General features: G+C 41.7%; 1 protein-coding gene across 1 annotated transcript in view; it reads right to left on the bottom strand.

Moving 5' to 3' along the window:
• The window catches only part of Sgo2a (shugoshin 2A), a 40,938-nt gene extending 30,541 nt beyond the window's left edge, over window positions 1-10,397 (bottom strand). The window contains exon 1 of the mRNA NM_001177867.1: window positions 10,296-10,397. Within this exon, the coding sequence (NP_001171338.1) occupies window positions 10,296-10,373 (78 nt within the window). The 5' untranslated portion in view covers window positions 10,374-10,397. The remainder of the gene's footprint in view (window positions 1-10,295) is intronic.
• Window positions 10,398-16,462: the final 6,065 nt, after the last annotated feature.

The raw sequence follows: 16,462 nt of genomic DNA, 5'->3' as shown, positions 1-16,462 counted from the left end.
CTTTGTGTTGTTCACTGTGTGATTATTTGTCTGCATCCAGTTTCTGCATTCTTGCCTTCCAATTGTGATCCTTGCTTCTTTACACTTCACTTAAAAGCCTTTCTCAATTTTGCACTTGGAAGTGCTGCAATGATACTCCATTTTAGCAGAGTACACAGAGTGGCATTTTAAACTATTTCAACTATATTTTAAAATGTGTTAGTCTTATTTTTCAAGTCAGTTTGGTTCTTTTTACAAAAGGTTAATAATAATATATATATGTAGAATTTCGAGAAACGATATTTTAAAAAACTGCTCTGTTCCATCATATTAAAAATACAAATAGAAGCCAGGCAGTGATGGTGCATACCTTTAATACCAGCACTTGGGAACCTTTAATACCAGCACTTGGGAGGCAGAGGCAGGCAAATTTCTGAGTTCGAGGCCAGTCTTGTCTACAGAGTGAGTTCCAGGACAGCCAGGGCTACACAGAGAAACCCTGTCTTGAAAAACCTAAATAAATAAATAAATACTACAAATATGGCATTTAGAGGTCATGAGCATTTGTTGCAAAGGACCCAGGTTTAGTTATCAGCACTCACATGGTGGCTCACAGCCATCTGTAACTCCAATTCTGGGGAATCTTATGTCCTCTTCTGGCCTCTGCAGGCACCAGATATGCATATGGTGTACATACATACATGCATGCGTACATTCGGGCAAAATATACATATAAAATAATAAATCTTTTAAAAAGAACCTTGTCATCCCTAGGTGGGGCAGTCTCTGGATGGCCTTTCCTTCATTCTCTGCTCCACACTTTGCCTCTGTATTTCCTCCTGTGAGTAGCCTGTTTCCCCTGCTAAGAAGCACTGGAGCACTTTGGTCTTCCTTCTTCTTGAGCTTCATGTGGTCTGTGAATTGTATCTTGGGTATTCTGAGCTTCTGGGCTAATATCTACTTGTCAGTGAGTGTGTACCATGTGTGATCTTTTGTGACTGGGTTACCTCACTCAGGTTTTCTAGTTCCATCCATTTGTCTAAGAATTTCATGAAGTCATTGTTTTTAAATAGCTGAGTAGTGCTCTGTTGTAGAAATGTACCACATTTTCTGTTCCTCGGTTGAAAGACATCTGGGTTCTTTCCAGCTTCTGGCTATTATTATATTATGATATACATTATAATATTACATATAATATATCATAATATTATACATATGTGTGTACAGATATATCATAATATATATATATGAACATAGTGGAGCATCTTATGTGTTAGAGCATCTTCTGGGTATATACCCAGGAGTGGTATAGCTGGGTCTTCAGGTAGTACTATGTCCAATTTTCTGAGGAACTGCCAGACTGATTTCCAAAGTGCTTGTACCAGCTCGCAATCCTACCAACAAGGAGAAGTGTTCCTCTTTCTCCACATCCTCACCAGCATCTGCTGTCACCTGAGTTTTTAATCTTAGCCATTCTGACTGCTGTGGGGTGGAACCTTAGGGTTGTTTTGATTTGCATTTCCCTGATGACTAAGGATGTTGAACATTTCTTTAGGTGCTTCTCACCCATTCGTTATTCCTCAGTTGAGAATTTTTTGTTTAGTTCTCTGGAGTCTAACTTCTTGAGTTCTTTGTACATATTGGATATTAGCCCTCTATTGGATGTAGGGTTGGTAAAGATCTTTTCCCAATCTGTTGGTTGCCATTTTGACCTATTGACAATGTCCTTTGCCTCACAGAAGCTTTGCAATTTTTTTCTTTTTTTTCCCCCCCAAGACAGGCTTTCTCTGTATAGCCCTGGCTGTCCTGAAGCTCACTCAGTAGACAAGGCTGGCCTCGAACTCAGAAATCTGCTTGCCTCTGCCTCCCAAGTGCTGGGATTAAAGGCGTTTGCCACCACTGCCTGGCTGAAGCTTTACAATTTTATGAGTCCCATTTGTCTATAGTTGATCTTAGAGCATAAGCCATTGGTGTTCTGCTCAGGAAAACTTCCCCTGTACCCATGTGTTCAAGGCTCTTCCCCACTTTTTCTTTTAGTAGACACCAGATTTAGTGTATCTGGTGTCATATGGAGGTGTGGAGGTCCTTGATCCATTTGGACTTGAGCTTTGTACAAGGAGACAAGAATGAATTGATTTGCATTCTTCTACATGCTGTCTGCCAGTTGAACCAGCACAATTTGTTGAAAATGCTGTCTTTTTCCCACTGGATGGTTTTAGCTTGTTTGTCAAAGATCAAGTGACCATAGGTGTGTGGGCTCATTTCTGGGTTTTCAATTCTATTCCATTGATCTACCTGCCTGTCTCTATACCAATACCATGCAGTTTTTATCTCTATTGCTCTGTAATACAGCTTGTCCTTCTTCCCTTTTTAAAACAATAAAGCATAAATAGCCATCAGTGTGAAAACAGGTCAACATCCTTAGACATCAGGGGAAAATAAATTAAAACTGCATTAAGATTACATCTTATCCCAGACAAATGGCTATCATTTAAAAAAAAAACTGATGAAAATAAACAAATCCTTATACATTGCTCATAGAAATGCAAATTAATCCAAACTGGAAAAGAGAAATTCATATGACTCAGAAGCTATACCACTTCTGGTTATATGCCCTAAGAACCCTAATGTTTAGTAGTTAAACTAACCAGTATTTAGTTTACCTAACCTAATTCATCAAATATTCAGTACATGTTATATGTTTCTTTTTTTCGTACTCCTTGTAATTACAAATTGACTAAGGTCACAGAGCTATTGAGAGCCACATCTGGAGTCCAAAACCAAATATGCATGACCTCATGTGGGTCTCACACTAACCATAGAGCCTGCATTGCTTTTCAAAACCAGAAATGACTCCTCTTCCTATGCCAGTCCATCTCCTTTTGGCCATCACTTCCACATACTTGCCTGAAGGCTTACACTTGATTAAGCAGCACACTTTCATTTCACTGAAAACTTTACCCTTGTTTAAATATTAAAAGTTTGGGGTATCATGACTAGCATAGTTTTTAGATGTCCTACTCTTTAGTCAAGGCTAGCCGAGACTCACTATGTAGCTCCAAAAAGCTCTCAATTTTGTAGCAACTCTTCTGCTTCAGCCTTCCATGAGCTGGGATCACAGGGTGAGCTACCACCCATGAGAACTCCTGTAACCATGTGGACTGGTTCAGCCTTGGATGGGGCCATGCTAATCTCGTATCCTTCCAGTGTTAATACATGTGCTGCCGAGGTGAGCACCACTACACGCTCTTAAATGACAGTGGCCCTAGCACCACCATTTACTGGTCACTTAACTTTGACCAAGGCGTTTTATCTCTGTTTTGTTTCCTCCTTTATTAAATAGAGGCTGATGAAGATGGTTCTGATGAACAGATTCCTTTGTTTGGATATTACTTTCTTCTGTGATGGCTAACATTATATTTAAAGTTTAAGCTTACTGTGCTTGAGAAAGCAAAAAGCAAAAATGCCTCAACTATGTAAACCCCTAGCTTGAACACGGCTTACTCTGTCAACTTACCTCCCCTTTCCCCCAGATGTTGAAGACTATTCTTAAATTGATTGATGTTGTGTTTTGGGATCAGTCATAAGTCAAAGACCAGGTAGGTCAATGTAGATGATAAAAGTTTATTGTAATCAAGCTGTTACTGATCAGGCCACAGAACAGACTCAGGAGCCAAAACGCAGTACTGAAGGGCGTAGCACAGCATATTTAAAGCATAAAACCATAAAGTAAGGGGAGCAGGGTGGGCTTTAGCAATCCAATCATATTTTGACATAGGGGTTGAGCAAGGGAGTTCCATCAATCAGGATACGGTGTGGTTCTTGGGTCTGGGAACATGAACTTAGTTTGACTCTGCTAGTAAGATGGAGTTGTCCTGGAGATGGCTGGACGCAGACAACTGTCTTCTTACAACAGAAGCTGTTTGGCTATTGGGAAGTCCCCAGCTCCCCCCAAGACCTGGGACCCTTGACCTTAGTTTCTCCCTAGGATTAAATGGAGTCTGAAAACAAAATGGTAGCACTGTTTGTTTGTTTGTCTGTTTGTTTGTTTGTTTGTTTGAGACAGGGTTTCTCTGTGTAGTCCTGAGCTGTTCTGGAACTCACTCTGTAGACTAGGCTGGCCTTGAACTCAGAAATCCGCCTGCCTCTGCCTCCCAAGTGCTGGGATTAAAGACGTGTGCCACCACTGCCCAGCTTAAAATGGTAGTACTTAAAACAAGTTTGTTTGGCTTGTTCCCAACACTCTTGATATTTGCTGTACTTGCAAGATAATAATGGATCATAAGACTAACTGCTATTTCTGCTTTCATAACCAAACTTGGTTGCTCTTCTCAAAAGATAACTAGAATAACTGTGAGCCATGTTATGAGTCTCAGGTTGTTCAGAGAGTCACCAGTTTGACCATGAATAAATTTTAACAGAGAAACTTTTATTCATATCTACCTCCAGGGACTTGAGATTCTTTAATGCATGGCCTGCCACTGCAGTCGGGTTTATAAAGGCAAACCCCACAAAATTACCTTCTGTCTAGTGCAGTGGTTCTCAACCTGTGATCATGACCCCTTTGTAGGTCAAACAATCCTTTCATAGGATGTCATTACCAGCTGTCCTGCATATCATATATTTACATTACTAGTCATAACAGTAGCAAAATTACAGTTATGAAGTAGCAATAAAAATAATTTTATGGTTGGGGGTCACCAGAACATGAGGAATTGAAGAGTCACAAGCATTAGGAAGGTTGGGAACCACTGCCCTATTGCAAGCAGAAGGTCACCTCCAGAAAAGCAACCTTTTGTTTACAGAAGCAGAAACAGTGATTTTTGTTAAAGTCACACAAGACCAGGAAAATTACAAGAATTAGCCCTTAAAAGCCCTTAATAGTTGGATTCCAATTTTGCTTTATAGTTCTCTCAAGCACAAAAATTTTAAACTTTTAAACATATAGTTACCCATCAACATTACATAAGCCATCACAAAATTAAAATAAGACCCAGCTTAAACATAAACAAAATCCATGTAATCTTGTGAAACCTCACAGATTAGCAATATTTTATTAATTTGCCTACTAATAATTTACTAGTTTGCTTATTATAAGCCCTGGGCTGATATGCCTAGGTGCTGCATCTTAGAAGCACTCCTGGCCCAAAAGTAAACACCAGTATCTGATGTGTTTAAAATAGAGGCTTCTGCCTGAACACAACACACTGGGCCCAAACAGTTCCACGTGTGAAAGGTTTATTGGGGGATGGGGGTGGGGGTGGGGAAGTTAGCAGCAGAAAGAGAAGGGGAAAAGAGAGAGAGAGGGAGGTGCATTCCCCTTATTTATATGGAAAATGATGTAACCAGGTAAAGGTGGGAGGTGAGCCAAGTGGATTCTGGGAATATAATGCCTGTTGTCTTGGCAACAGGTCTGCAGGTCTCAATGTCACCTATGTGATGTCATAGGTTTGGGAGGTCCCGATACCAACAGTACTAAAATAAAAAGCTTCTTCTTAGTAAGATTTATGATCTTGGTGAGTCTCTGAGTGATTCCAGACCCGTAACACTTCTTGTGATGGTTATTTTTCATTACCAGCTTTACCGGGTTCAGAATCACCTAGGAGACACACCTCTGGACTGTACATTCTGAATGTAGTTAGCACCCATACCCTAGAGTGGAGTCCTAGACTGAATGGAAAGAGGAAAAAGAGCAAGGCAGCCCGATGATTTCACAGAGAATGCTATCGTTTAACTGATACGCACACTACCAAGCTTTCTTCAACATGGCAGACTTGTGGACCGGTTTCTTCTGAGATTGAAACATTCCCTCCTGCCGGAAGCTCTTTAAACAGGAAGGTAAACAATTCCAAACAGCCTCAGGAAGTCCCTGACACTGACCAGATTTTTTTAGGCCCCTCCTTGCCAGGGTAACCAAAACAAACAAACAAAAAACAAAACAAAACAAAAAACAAACAAACAAACCACCACCAACAACAACAACAGCAAAAATTCCTCTTTAAGAAGGAAGTTGAGAAGCCGTGAAGTTGATGTGACAATAAAGGGGGAGCTGAAATGCAAAGAGGACTCTGAGAGGAGAAAAGCTGCAGACTCTGAGACCAGCTGCCTGGACGAGATTTAAGACAAGAGTCACTTAGGAAGGACCCTCTACAGTCTGTGGAGCTGCCTGCAGCCTGTGCAGTGCCTCTGCGTTCCCAGTGTTACCCATGCTGGGCGATGCCACTGTGTTGAGTCATAACTGCTTCCCTAAGTAACCCCTCACCCATGTGCCTGTAAGTAATCCCGATACAACTCATTGGTTCATCAGGGAGGACTTTGGAGGGCTTCCCTGTTTGGCATGGGTCAACATGTGTGCGGTGTCTTCCCCAGGAAAAGTTTTATCACACCACAAGGCTGTGTTGGAGAGGTGGGGACTCCCAGAGAATGACCTCACCAGGCAAAACTTCAGTCTAAGAGATTAAAACACAAGTTTAGACTATTTATGCCAAAGTTGCAACAAGGCCTTTGCCAATCTGAGGGCTGATGCGAAATGGCTCAGCTCTGGGGGATTTCCTGCTCCCTGAGGCATTATCTTTTGTTTGTGAGCAAGTAGCCGTTACAAAGCAGAATGAGTGTCTGGTAAATATTTTAGAATAACAATTGCACAATAAGGGGAAGGAGAAACAATTTTGGGAGATGAGCCAGGTGGCTCTGAAATCAGTTTTCTCTTTAGATTGCAGTCGAAACTCAATTGCTAGTGGGGCTGGCCTTAGGGTCATAGTGTAGACATCCTGTGGTTAGCAGTCCTCCAGGTAAGAATAAGGTCCGTCTGGAAAAATAACAAATAAACAAACAAAAAACCCTAGTTTTTTCTTTTTAAAACATAATCTGAAATCCAGTTTAAAGAGAGCTAGTTTCTAGCCATCCTGACTGTATCTCCTGAGCCCAGTAAGCCTCTTGTCTTAGTTGCTTCGGCCTGGGCTTTCGTCGCAGCAGTGAGACAAGTAACTAATGCACTTAGGGACAGACTTTTCGTTTGTAGCTACAACTTCAAAACTTAAAAGAACAGAAGATGCAGTGAGAGTGTCACAAATGTCCGTAACAAACCAGCGATGCAAGTGCCTCTTCTTCATAAAGTTGCTGGGGTTTAGGGTTTTTTGTTCGTTTATTTGGTTAGTTGGTTTTGGTTTTTGTAGAGCAACTGAAAGACTATAAGAACCTTGAAAATTGTTTTTTTTTTTTTAAAGGTTTGAAACTGTACATTCCTATCAGACCTTCTCATAAGTGGAAAGTTATGACTGGGCTGAATTGGACCTGTTCTCAGTGAGGTCTGGGGCAGTAGATGGATGTGAAAGTGCTGGATTAAGAGTCTGGAGATGTGGCTAGTTATAGCTCAGTCTTCAGCTGTCTGTTCCTTGTTGTGAATGCCTCATCCATCTGTAAAAATAAATGGGTTACAGGTAGCTTTGTGGGACGACAGTGTTGAAGCCCATGATGTTTTTATCTGAGGCACAATTATTGTTAATTAAATTAACGAAGTTCACAGTTTAATTGTGACAGTCCCCTGAAATAGACACTGGGTTTGGTTCTTCTCCCTGTTTTCCTTTATTTCTTTGCTAATTAATTGTCTGGTTTTCTACACCTAAGGCTGGATTCCAGGCAATTAAATTTTGATTGTCTGGAGACACATATCCACACACCCAAAGAAGCTGGGGGAGACAAAAGAAGAGGAAAGTTTCCTACATCTAGAGAAATTCTCTTTAACAAACTAGCATTGCTAAAACAAAAAAGTCAGCTAAGAAAGATGGTCTCTGAGCAGGATCCAAGCAAAGGAGCCTGCAAATCAATAAACCAATAGAACAAAGTAGAAGCGGTGTACTTATTTCATTTAGCCACCTGCTCTTATTTGTACAAGTCTGCAAGGATGAACTGCACCATTAAAAACTACCTTTGGCTCACAGAAGCCAGAGAATACTGTGTGGTGTAAACCATTTGTGGAGAGGACAGAGACGATGCCTTGGTGGAGGGGCGAGGCTTGCAAAGTCAGGCTACTAGGCTACCAGGCTACCTGCATTCATAAGTTTTCCCCATTGCTGTGGTAAATACTGCAAAAGCAGCTTAAAAATGGAGGCTCATCATTTGGGGCTACAGTCCGTAACAGTGGAGAAATCAGAATGGAAGAGGCTTAAGGCAAGTGGTCTCATTGCATCCACACCCAGGAAGCCCAGAGACATAAACTCAGATCACTTCAGTTTCTTCTCTTTTTTTGATCGAGGACTCCAATCCATGAATGGTGCCACCCACGTTTAGGGCAGTTCTTCCTGCGTCACTTACCTCAGTTGTCATGGCATAGTAAAAAAATGCCTTTTACACGTGTCAGAAAGCTTAGGATCCCCACTCCACCCAAGGCTGCTCCCGATAATCAAAACTCAGTGATATCACTCACTAAAGATAACCAGACACAGCCCTACCTAGAACCTCATGATGTCCACTAGTCAGTATGTAAGCAGAGACCAATGTTCTTCTCTGCTCTGCACACCTGGAAAGACACCACCTTGATCTGCCCTGCAACTGAGGAGTATTCTGCAGGATCCTGACCAATCAGAGTCTTCTATTAGAGACTGGACATGACCTTCGTCTAAGATATGGCACACAGGAGAGCAGCCATGGGGAGATAGGCTTAGGACCATGGTTAGGAATTTAGAGTGAACCTTATGTGATAATAAAATATAACTTCTGTTGTATTAACTACGTTTGTCTACCTTCGTGCTTGAGATACCAGTCTGTGAGCTCTCTCACAGGGACAGCCACAGATTGGCTCATAGGTGATTTTATATCATTTCAAATTGACAATATTAACCATACCATGTTTAATCCTTGTCAACGTGACACTACTTTAAAGTCATAGCTTTCCATATAGACTCCCCATAGTCTCAGGGTCATTTGTGGATAGGAATGGTCCATAGAAAGTGCCACTATTGGATGTGCGGCCTTTTTGGTGGAGGTGGACATTGAGGTCTCATATGTGCTCAAAGTAGGTCTAGTATGGTTCTCAATCTCCTTCTGTTGCCTGTGGATCAAAACGTAGAACTCTCAGCTCCTTCTCCAGCATTGTGTCTGCCTACATGCTGCCATGCTTCTCACCATTATGATAATGGACTAAACCTCTGAAACTGTGAGCCAGCCCAATGAAATGTTTTATAAGAGTAGTGATGGTGTCTCTTCATAGCAATAGAAACCCTAAGATAGAACTTAGTACTGGGAGTGAGATATTGCTCAGATAGGCCTGATCATGCTTTTGTTAGGAGGAATGTGGACTCTGGGCCATCATAGTAGGAACATAGAAGACAGTGGTTCTGAGGTGATTGTGAGGGTCTGGCTCAAGGGTTTTCAGAGGAGAAGCATATTAATATATGTCTGTTAATAGAGACTATCCTTGAGATATTTTAGCAAAGAATATACCTGCTTTTTCCCTTGTCCCAAAAGTCTGCCTGAGGCTAAATTGAAGAACTTTTGGACCAATTACATTGGCAGAGGAAATCTCAAAGCAGGCTAGTATTAACTCTGTCATATGGTTATGCAGATCTATAAAGAAAAGAAGAAAGCTGAGAAAGGGAAAATAGAGAATGTACAGATTGTGGAGAAGTGGACACCAGGAAGCGGAATGGAGCTGAATCCTATGTATAAGGAGATAAAGCAGACTATAGGAAAGTCAATTGCTAAAGGGACTAAGGGGAGTGGTTACCTCAGGGCAAGACTAAGCTAAGCTTCCAACTTGTGAGAAGGAACTAAAAGAAAGCTTAGGGTCAAGTGTAGTCATACAAGCCTTTAGTCCCAGCCCTCTGGAGACAAAGACAAGAGGATTTCAGAGTTCAAGGCCTGCCTGGTCCTCAGATTGAGTTTCAGGGGCAGGCATTGAAGAAGACCATTGAAAGCAGAAAACTGGTGAAGATGTCATTGAATGAGGGGACCATGTTCCAGCCCCAGGGGATGGAGAACCAAAGACACCAACTCACAATTCAAAATGCATTCAACTTTAACTTCAAGGTCCCACAGTCCTTAATAGTTGCATTACTATTCATCACGATTCAAAAACATAAGTATAGAGTGGTTTCTAAGACATGGGCAATCTATTAGTGTATAACATCAATAAACAAGCTATATACTTCCACACATAATGGCACAGAGCAAACATTTTCATTCCAAAGGGAGGAAAGGAGGTAGAGCAAAAGAAGATTGGAAGATGGCAACAAAGCTTATGGTTCTACACTGGGCATCCACAGGTTCTAATGAAGTCTCCTGTGTGCCAAGGAGCATAGATAGGCCAGCTTCTATACCTCTGCTGCCTGCAACATCCACAGCCTTTCTTTGGTCTGGCTCCATTCTGTGCCTTCTTTCTTTGGTGTTTGTCCCATGGTGCGGGAAGCGGGTGCTGCCGCATGGGCCAAGATGGCACCCTGGCCCATTGCCAGGCCCCGTGAAACCCACCTGTTTACTGCCTTGCCCAAACATGCGCAGTGAAACTGCATGCGTAAGCTGCCTGCCAAGTTCGATTATTCCTCGTGATCCGGATCTGTCAACCTATCTGTGACCAACCTGAGCTCGTGCCTGGAAAGTGTGTGATTCTGATTGGATGAGGTGGTGTGGAGCGAGATGAGGTCAGTTGCCACTACTGTATAAATATAGCCCTTGCCCTAAGTAAAAAGGGGCTACAAGTAAAGAGAAGCTGCAAGTAAAGAAGGAAGTTGCAGGGCCGGGTGTGGTGGCGCACGCCTTTAATCCCAGCACTTGGGAGGCAGAGGCAGGCGGATTTCTGAGTTCGAGGACAGCCTGGTCTACAGAGTGTGTTCCAGGACAGCTAGGTCTACACAGAGAAACCCTGTCTCAGAAAAAAAACAAAAAACAAAAAAAAAAAAAAAAAGAAGGAAGTTGCATGAACCCGTCTTGGTGTCCTTGTCAATCTTGTCTCTGCAGGTGGGAGACTACGGCACCAGGGTCTTGGTATTCTTGCTTCATGCAGGGTTCCTTGGGGCCCCATTGCAGGAAAAACATGAACTAGTCTGTCCATATTTATCTTGGTATCCTCCTCCACCAGAATGATGCATTAAACTTTTCTCTCAGTACTCAAGAGATTTTCTAGCCCAAAGTTCTAAACTCCTCTAAAGGACCAAGAACCACATAGGTTTATCATAGGAACAGCCATAATTCTTAGTCTGGAATTCTGTGTTAGTTACATTCCTCATGGTTGTGATTAGATACAAGAACCACTGTAGGGAAGAAATGGTGTGTTTTGGCTCACAGTCTCAGGGTACACTGCACCATGCCATAGGGATTATGGTAACAGCAGCTTGAAGCATCTGGTCACATTGTATCCACAGTCAGGAAGCAGAGAACAATGAATGCTGGTGCCCAGCTCCCTTTCTCCTTTGTATTCAGTCCAGGACCCATACTGTGGAACCATTACTGTTAGGGCAGATCTGCCTACCTCAGTTAACCTAATCTAGAAACTATCTTATAGACATTCCCAGAGGTTTGTTTCCTTGTGGATTCTGTGTTGGATCAAGTTGATCATCTGTATTAACCATCACACTACCCCCCAAAGCCTGTGAGGATGAGAGTGAGCTTATGCAGGTAACATCTGTATGATACACTACCTTTCAGACCATCAGTGCTGCCTGTGAGAAAAGTGGGTGTGGCTTTGTATTACTAGTTTCTGTTACTAGCATGAGTATATGTGTGGCTAGGCAAGCCTGGATTATATGACTCCTAGTTGCAAAGAGTCTTGAAAAAAATCTGTCCACTTATTTTGGTCTTTTTAATTCAAGAATATCTCTCCTTCTTACTAAGGCTTATAGAAAAATGATTTACCCAAGCTTGGAAAGGTCATTTTGATCTGGTAATCCCCATGAGACATTATTTCAATGTTTTATGCCACTTTACTACAGTAATTATTTTTATTCTCTCTAATAGAAAATTTCCTGCTGTGTCTGCTATATGGTAAGTAATAACAACTGTAGATAATGTCTCTCAAGTGCTCACCATGTTGGACACACTGTGCCAAGCCTGGTAAATGTTTTTTGAACTCTCACAATGATCCTGTATGAAAGCCACTATTGTTTCCCTTTTTAAATTTCCCCTTTTAGTGAAAATATATTATTTTCATATGTAATTTATCCTGGTTGTGGTTTCCTTTTTCTTTATTCCTCCTAGTTCCTCCCCACACCCCTCCCCACCCAGATCCATTCTCTTTCTGTCTCTTACTAGCTTTGTGCTAGTAAACCTAGGTTGTTTTCAATTTCTGGCTATTATGAATAGAGCAGCAGTGAACGTGGTTGAGCAAGTGTCTCTGTGGTGGTCTGAAGTATGCTTTGGGTATATGCCCAAGAGTGGTATATCTGGATCTTAAGGTAGATCGATTCCCATCTTCCTAAGGAACTCATACTGATTTTCATAATGGCTGTACAAGTTTGGACTCCTACCAACAGTGGATGAGTGTTTCCCTTACTCCACAACTTCACAATCAGGAGCTGTCACTTGTTCTATTGATCTTAGCCATTTTGGCAGGTATAAGATGAAGTCTCAAAGTAGTTTTGATTTGCATTTCCCTCGTGGCTAAGGATGTTGAACATTTCTTTAGTAAGTGTCCTTCTCTGTCTCTTTTGATTATATTTGGATTGAAGTCTATTTTGTCAGTTATTAGCATGGTTCTATCAGATTGCTTCTTAGATTCATTTGCTTAGAATACCTTTTTCCATACCTATTCCCTAAGGTGATATGCATCATTGATGTTAAAATGTGTTTCTTGGATACAACAGAAGAATGTATCCTGTTTCCCCATTTATTGTTAGTCTGTAGTTTTTCTGGGGAATTGGAGCCACTGATGTTGAGAGATATTAATATCCAGTGATTGTTAATTACTGTTACTGGGTTGTTGTTTTTTGAAGTGGTGGTGGCAGCAATGGTGTGTGTGTGTGTGTGTGTGTGTGTGTGTGTGTGTGTGTGTATGTACTTCCCCTCTTTTGATTTTTTTGCTGGTCAGGGATCATTATTTCCAGTGTTTTGTAGTTAACATCCTTAAGTTGGAGTTTTCCTTCGAGAACCTTCTATGAGGTTGGATTTATAAATAGATATTGCTTAAATTTGGTTTTATCATGGAGTGTCTTATTTTCTCCATCTCTGGTGATTGAAAGTTTTGCTGGGTATAATAGTCTGTGATGGCATCTGTGGTCTCCTAGAGCATGCAGCACACCTGTACATGCTGTTCTGGCTTTTAGAGTTTCACTGAGAAACCAGATGTGATTCTAATACATCCCCCTGTATATGTTACTTATTTCCTTCCCCTTTCAGCTTTTAATACTCTGCTTTTGTTGTGTATGTTTAGTGTTTTTTGTTTTTTGTCTTTTTTGTTTTGTTTTGTTTTGTTTTGTTTTGTTTTGTTTTGGTTTGGTTTGGTTTGATTTGGTTTCTGGTTTTTTGAGACAGGGTTTCTCTGTGTAGCCCTGGCTGTCCTGGAACTCACTTTGTAGACCAGGCTGGCCTTGAACTCAGAGATCCGCCTGCCTCTGCCTCCCAAGTGCTGGGATCAAAGGCGTGCGCCACCACACCCAGCTTAGTGTTTTGATTATAATGTGTCGAGGGATTTTTTTTCCTGGTTCTGCAATCTATTTGGTATTCTGTACCTTGATAGACATCTCCTTCTTTAGGTTAGGGGAATTTTCTTCTATGATTTTGTTGAAAATATTTTCTGAGCCTTTGACCTGGTTTTCGTCTTCTTTCTCTATATTATTCTTAGATTTGGTCTTTTCATAATGTCCCAGATTCACTGGGTGTTTTATACCAGGAGTTTTTAAAGGCTAACATTTTCTTTGAATGAGCTATTTTTCTATTGAGTCAATACCAGAACTTCTGTCTTCCATTTCTGGTATTCTGTTGGTAAGACATGCCTCTGTGGTTCCTGTCTAAGTTTCTAAAAATTCCCTCAGTTTGAGTTTTCTTTATTGATTTTATTTCCACTCTCAGGTGTTAAGCCATTTTATTGATTTCCTTCGACTATTTGTATTTTCATGGATTTCTTCAAGAGATTTATTCATCTCCTCCTTTAAGGACTTGTGCTATAAAGTCTGTTTTAAGGTAGTTTTCCTGTGCTCCAAATATGTTGGAATACTCAGGGTCTGCTGTGGTAGGATTGCTAGATTCTGGTGGCATTATATTGTCCTGGTTGTTGTATTGTTGATTCTATTCTCACACAAGCATGTATGCCTCTGGGATTGGGAATATTGCAATTCTAGGTGCAGATATCTGGTCTTGTCTTTGTTAGGTGGGTGTTTTGTTCCTTGGCTTCTGTGATGGTTTGTATATTCTTGGACCAGGGAGTGGCACCATCTGGAGGGGTGGCCTGGTTGGAATAGGTGTGACCTGGTTGGAATAGGTGTGTCACTGTGGGTGTGGGTTTAAAACCTTCACCCTAGTTGCCTGGAAGTCAGTCTTCCACTAGCAACCTTTGGATGAAGATGTAGAACTCTCAGCTCTGCCTGTGCCATGCCTGCCTGGATGTTGCCATGCTCCCACCTTGATGATAATGGACTGAACTTCTGATCCTGTAAGCCAGCCCCAGTTAAATATTGTTTTTTATAAGACTTGCCATGGTCATGGTGTCTGTTCACAGCAGTAAAACCCTAACTAAGACAAAAGTTGGTACCAGGACTGGCGTATTGCTGTGATAGGCCTTACCATGCTTTTATTTGAAAGAATGTGGATTTTGGGACTTTGGATTTAGGATGCAGTGGAATGCTTTAAATGGGGCTTAATGGGTCATCCTAGTAAGAATATCGAAGACTTTGTTGCTGGGAGTACTTTGAACTGTGTTGACCTGGCCAAGAGATTTCAAAGGAGAAGAATTTCAGAATGTGGCATAAAAGACTGTTTTTGTGGTATTTTGGTGAAGAATGTGGCTACTTTTTGCCCTTGCCTGAAAAGTCTGCCTGAGGCTAAGGTGAAGAGACTCAGATTGATTGCATTGACAAAGGAAGTTTCAAAAAAGCTCAGCAGAGACTTTGTTCTCTGGTTAAGTCTCATGAAGAGAAGTTTAAAGAAGCATAGCAAGCTTAGAAAGGAAAAATATAAAATATATCATTCGAGTATTAAAGTGGTACCAGGAAGTGAAATGGAGCAAAATCCTGTGTTCTAGGAGATAGCAGATTAAGGGAGTGGGACCTTGGGGCAAGATCCTATCCAGCTAAATTTAGATCCTGGCATGGTGGAACACACCTTTAATCCCAGGAGTCAGGCATGCTGATTTCTGTGTTCAAGGCCCATCTACAGAGCAAGACCCAGGATAGCCAAGCATAGGCAGTGAAGGATTTGGAAAACAGAAAGCCAGTGACAATGTAATAGTACAAGTGGGTCATGTTCTAATTCCTGCAAGCAGCAGAACTCGGCAGCTTCAGCCATGTGGCTCTGGCTCTAGAGTTAAGAATGGAAGGAACTACTGGGACAATTGATGCTGGTTAGCTGGAGCTAAGAAATTAGCAGTGATTATGAAGAGACCAGCATCACTGAGGTGAAATCTTCTGGGAAGTGTTTTCTGGGAGCACAAAGAAGCTGTGTTCCAGAGATAGCCAAGGTTGTACCTTGTGCTGCGGCTCAACTTGGTAATGTGTAAGAGTCACCCAGGTGGTACTGGTTTTGAAGGCATGAAGGTGTCATGAAGAACAGCTGAGACTTGGCACTGTGAGAGGTCATGGAAGGCCATTGGAGAAGGTGTAGCCTCAGCTGTAGTTGATGGCCCAGGACTGAAGGGGTCATGCAAAGGATTTGAGGCTTGGCACCATGAAGAGTGCCTATGAGAGGCTATTGGTGAAGCCTGTTGGAGTGGAACAACACAATGTATTGGAGATGTCAGTACCATGGGGTGATCACCAAGAACAGTAGCCATAGTGGAGTGGATCAATCTGAGCTTAGTGTGCTACAGAGGGCAGAGCTGGAGAAGTGATGCCAGCCCTTAGGAGGAGCCCAAAAGATCAAGTGGGATCCCAGACACTGAAACAAGAAGCTGTAACATTGAAATTGCCTTGGAGACTCAAAGATGTTAAAGATACCAGAGCCATGGGATACATGCTGAGAAAAGCTGCTAACAGGGAGTGGAACCAGCCCAGGAGAAAGCAGTTTGTTGCAGTCAACAAAGATGAAAAAGGAATGGAGAACTGAAGACTGCTTTGACATCAGCCATGGAGATGCAGAGTTTGGAGTTTGCCCAGTTGGTTTTCTGCCTTGCTTTGGGGATTACAGTTAATTGTTTGGATGAATCTCAGACGAGACCTTGAACTTTGGAGTTTTAACATTGTTGAGACCACTATAGACTATGAGGACTTTGAAAGTTGGACTAAATGCATTTTGTATTATGCTATGTTTAAATGCAGTCCCCTATAGACTCATGTTTTTGAACAAGTCTATCGGGGCCAGGGAGTGGAATGTGATGGTTTGTATATTTTTGGACCAGGGAGTG

Source organism: Mus musculus, chromosome 1 (assembly GCF_000001635.26).
Source record: "Mus musculus strain C57BL/6J chromosome 1, GRCm38.p6 C57BL/6J".
NCBI lineage: Eukaryota > Metazoa > Chordata > Mammalia > Rodentia > Muridae > Mus > Mus musculus.
Note: the sequence above shows the minus strand (reverse complement) of the source record. Positions and strands in the feature narration are given on the sequence as shown.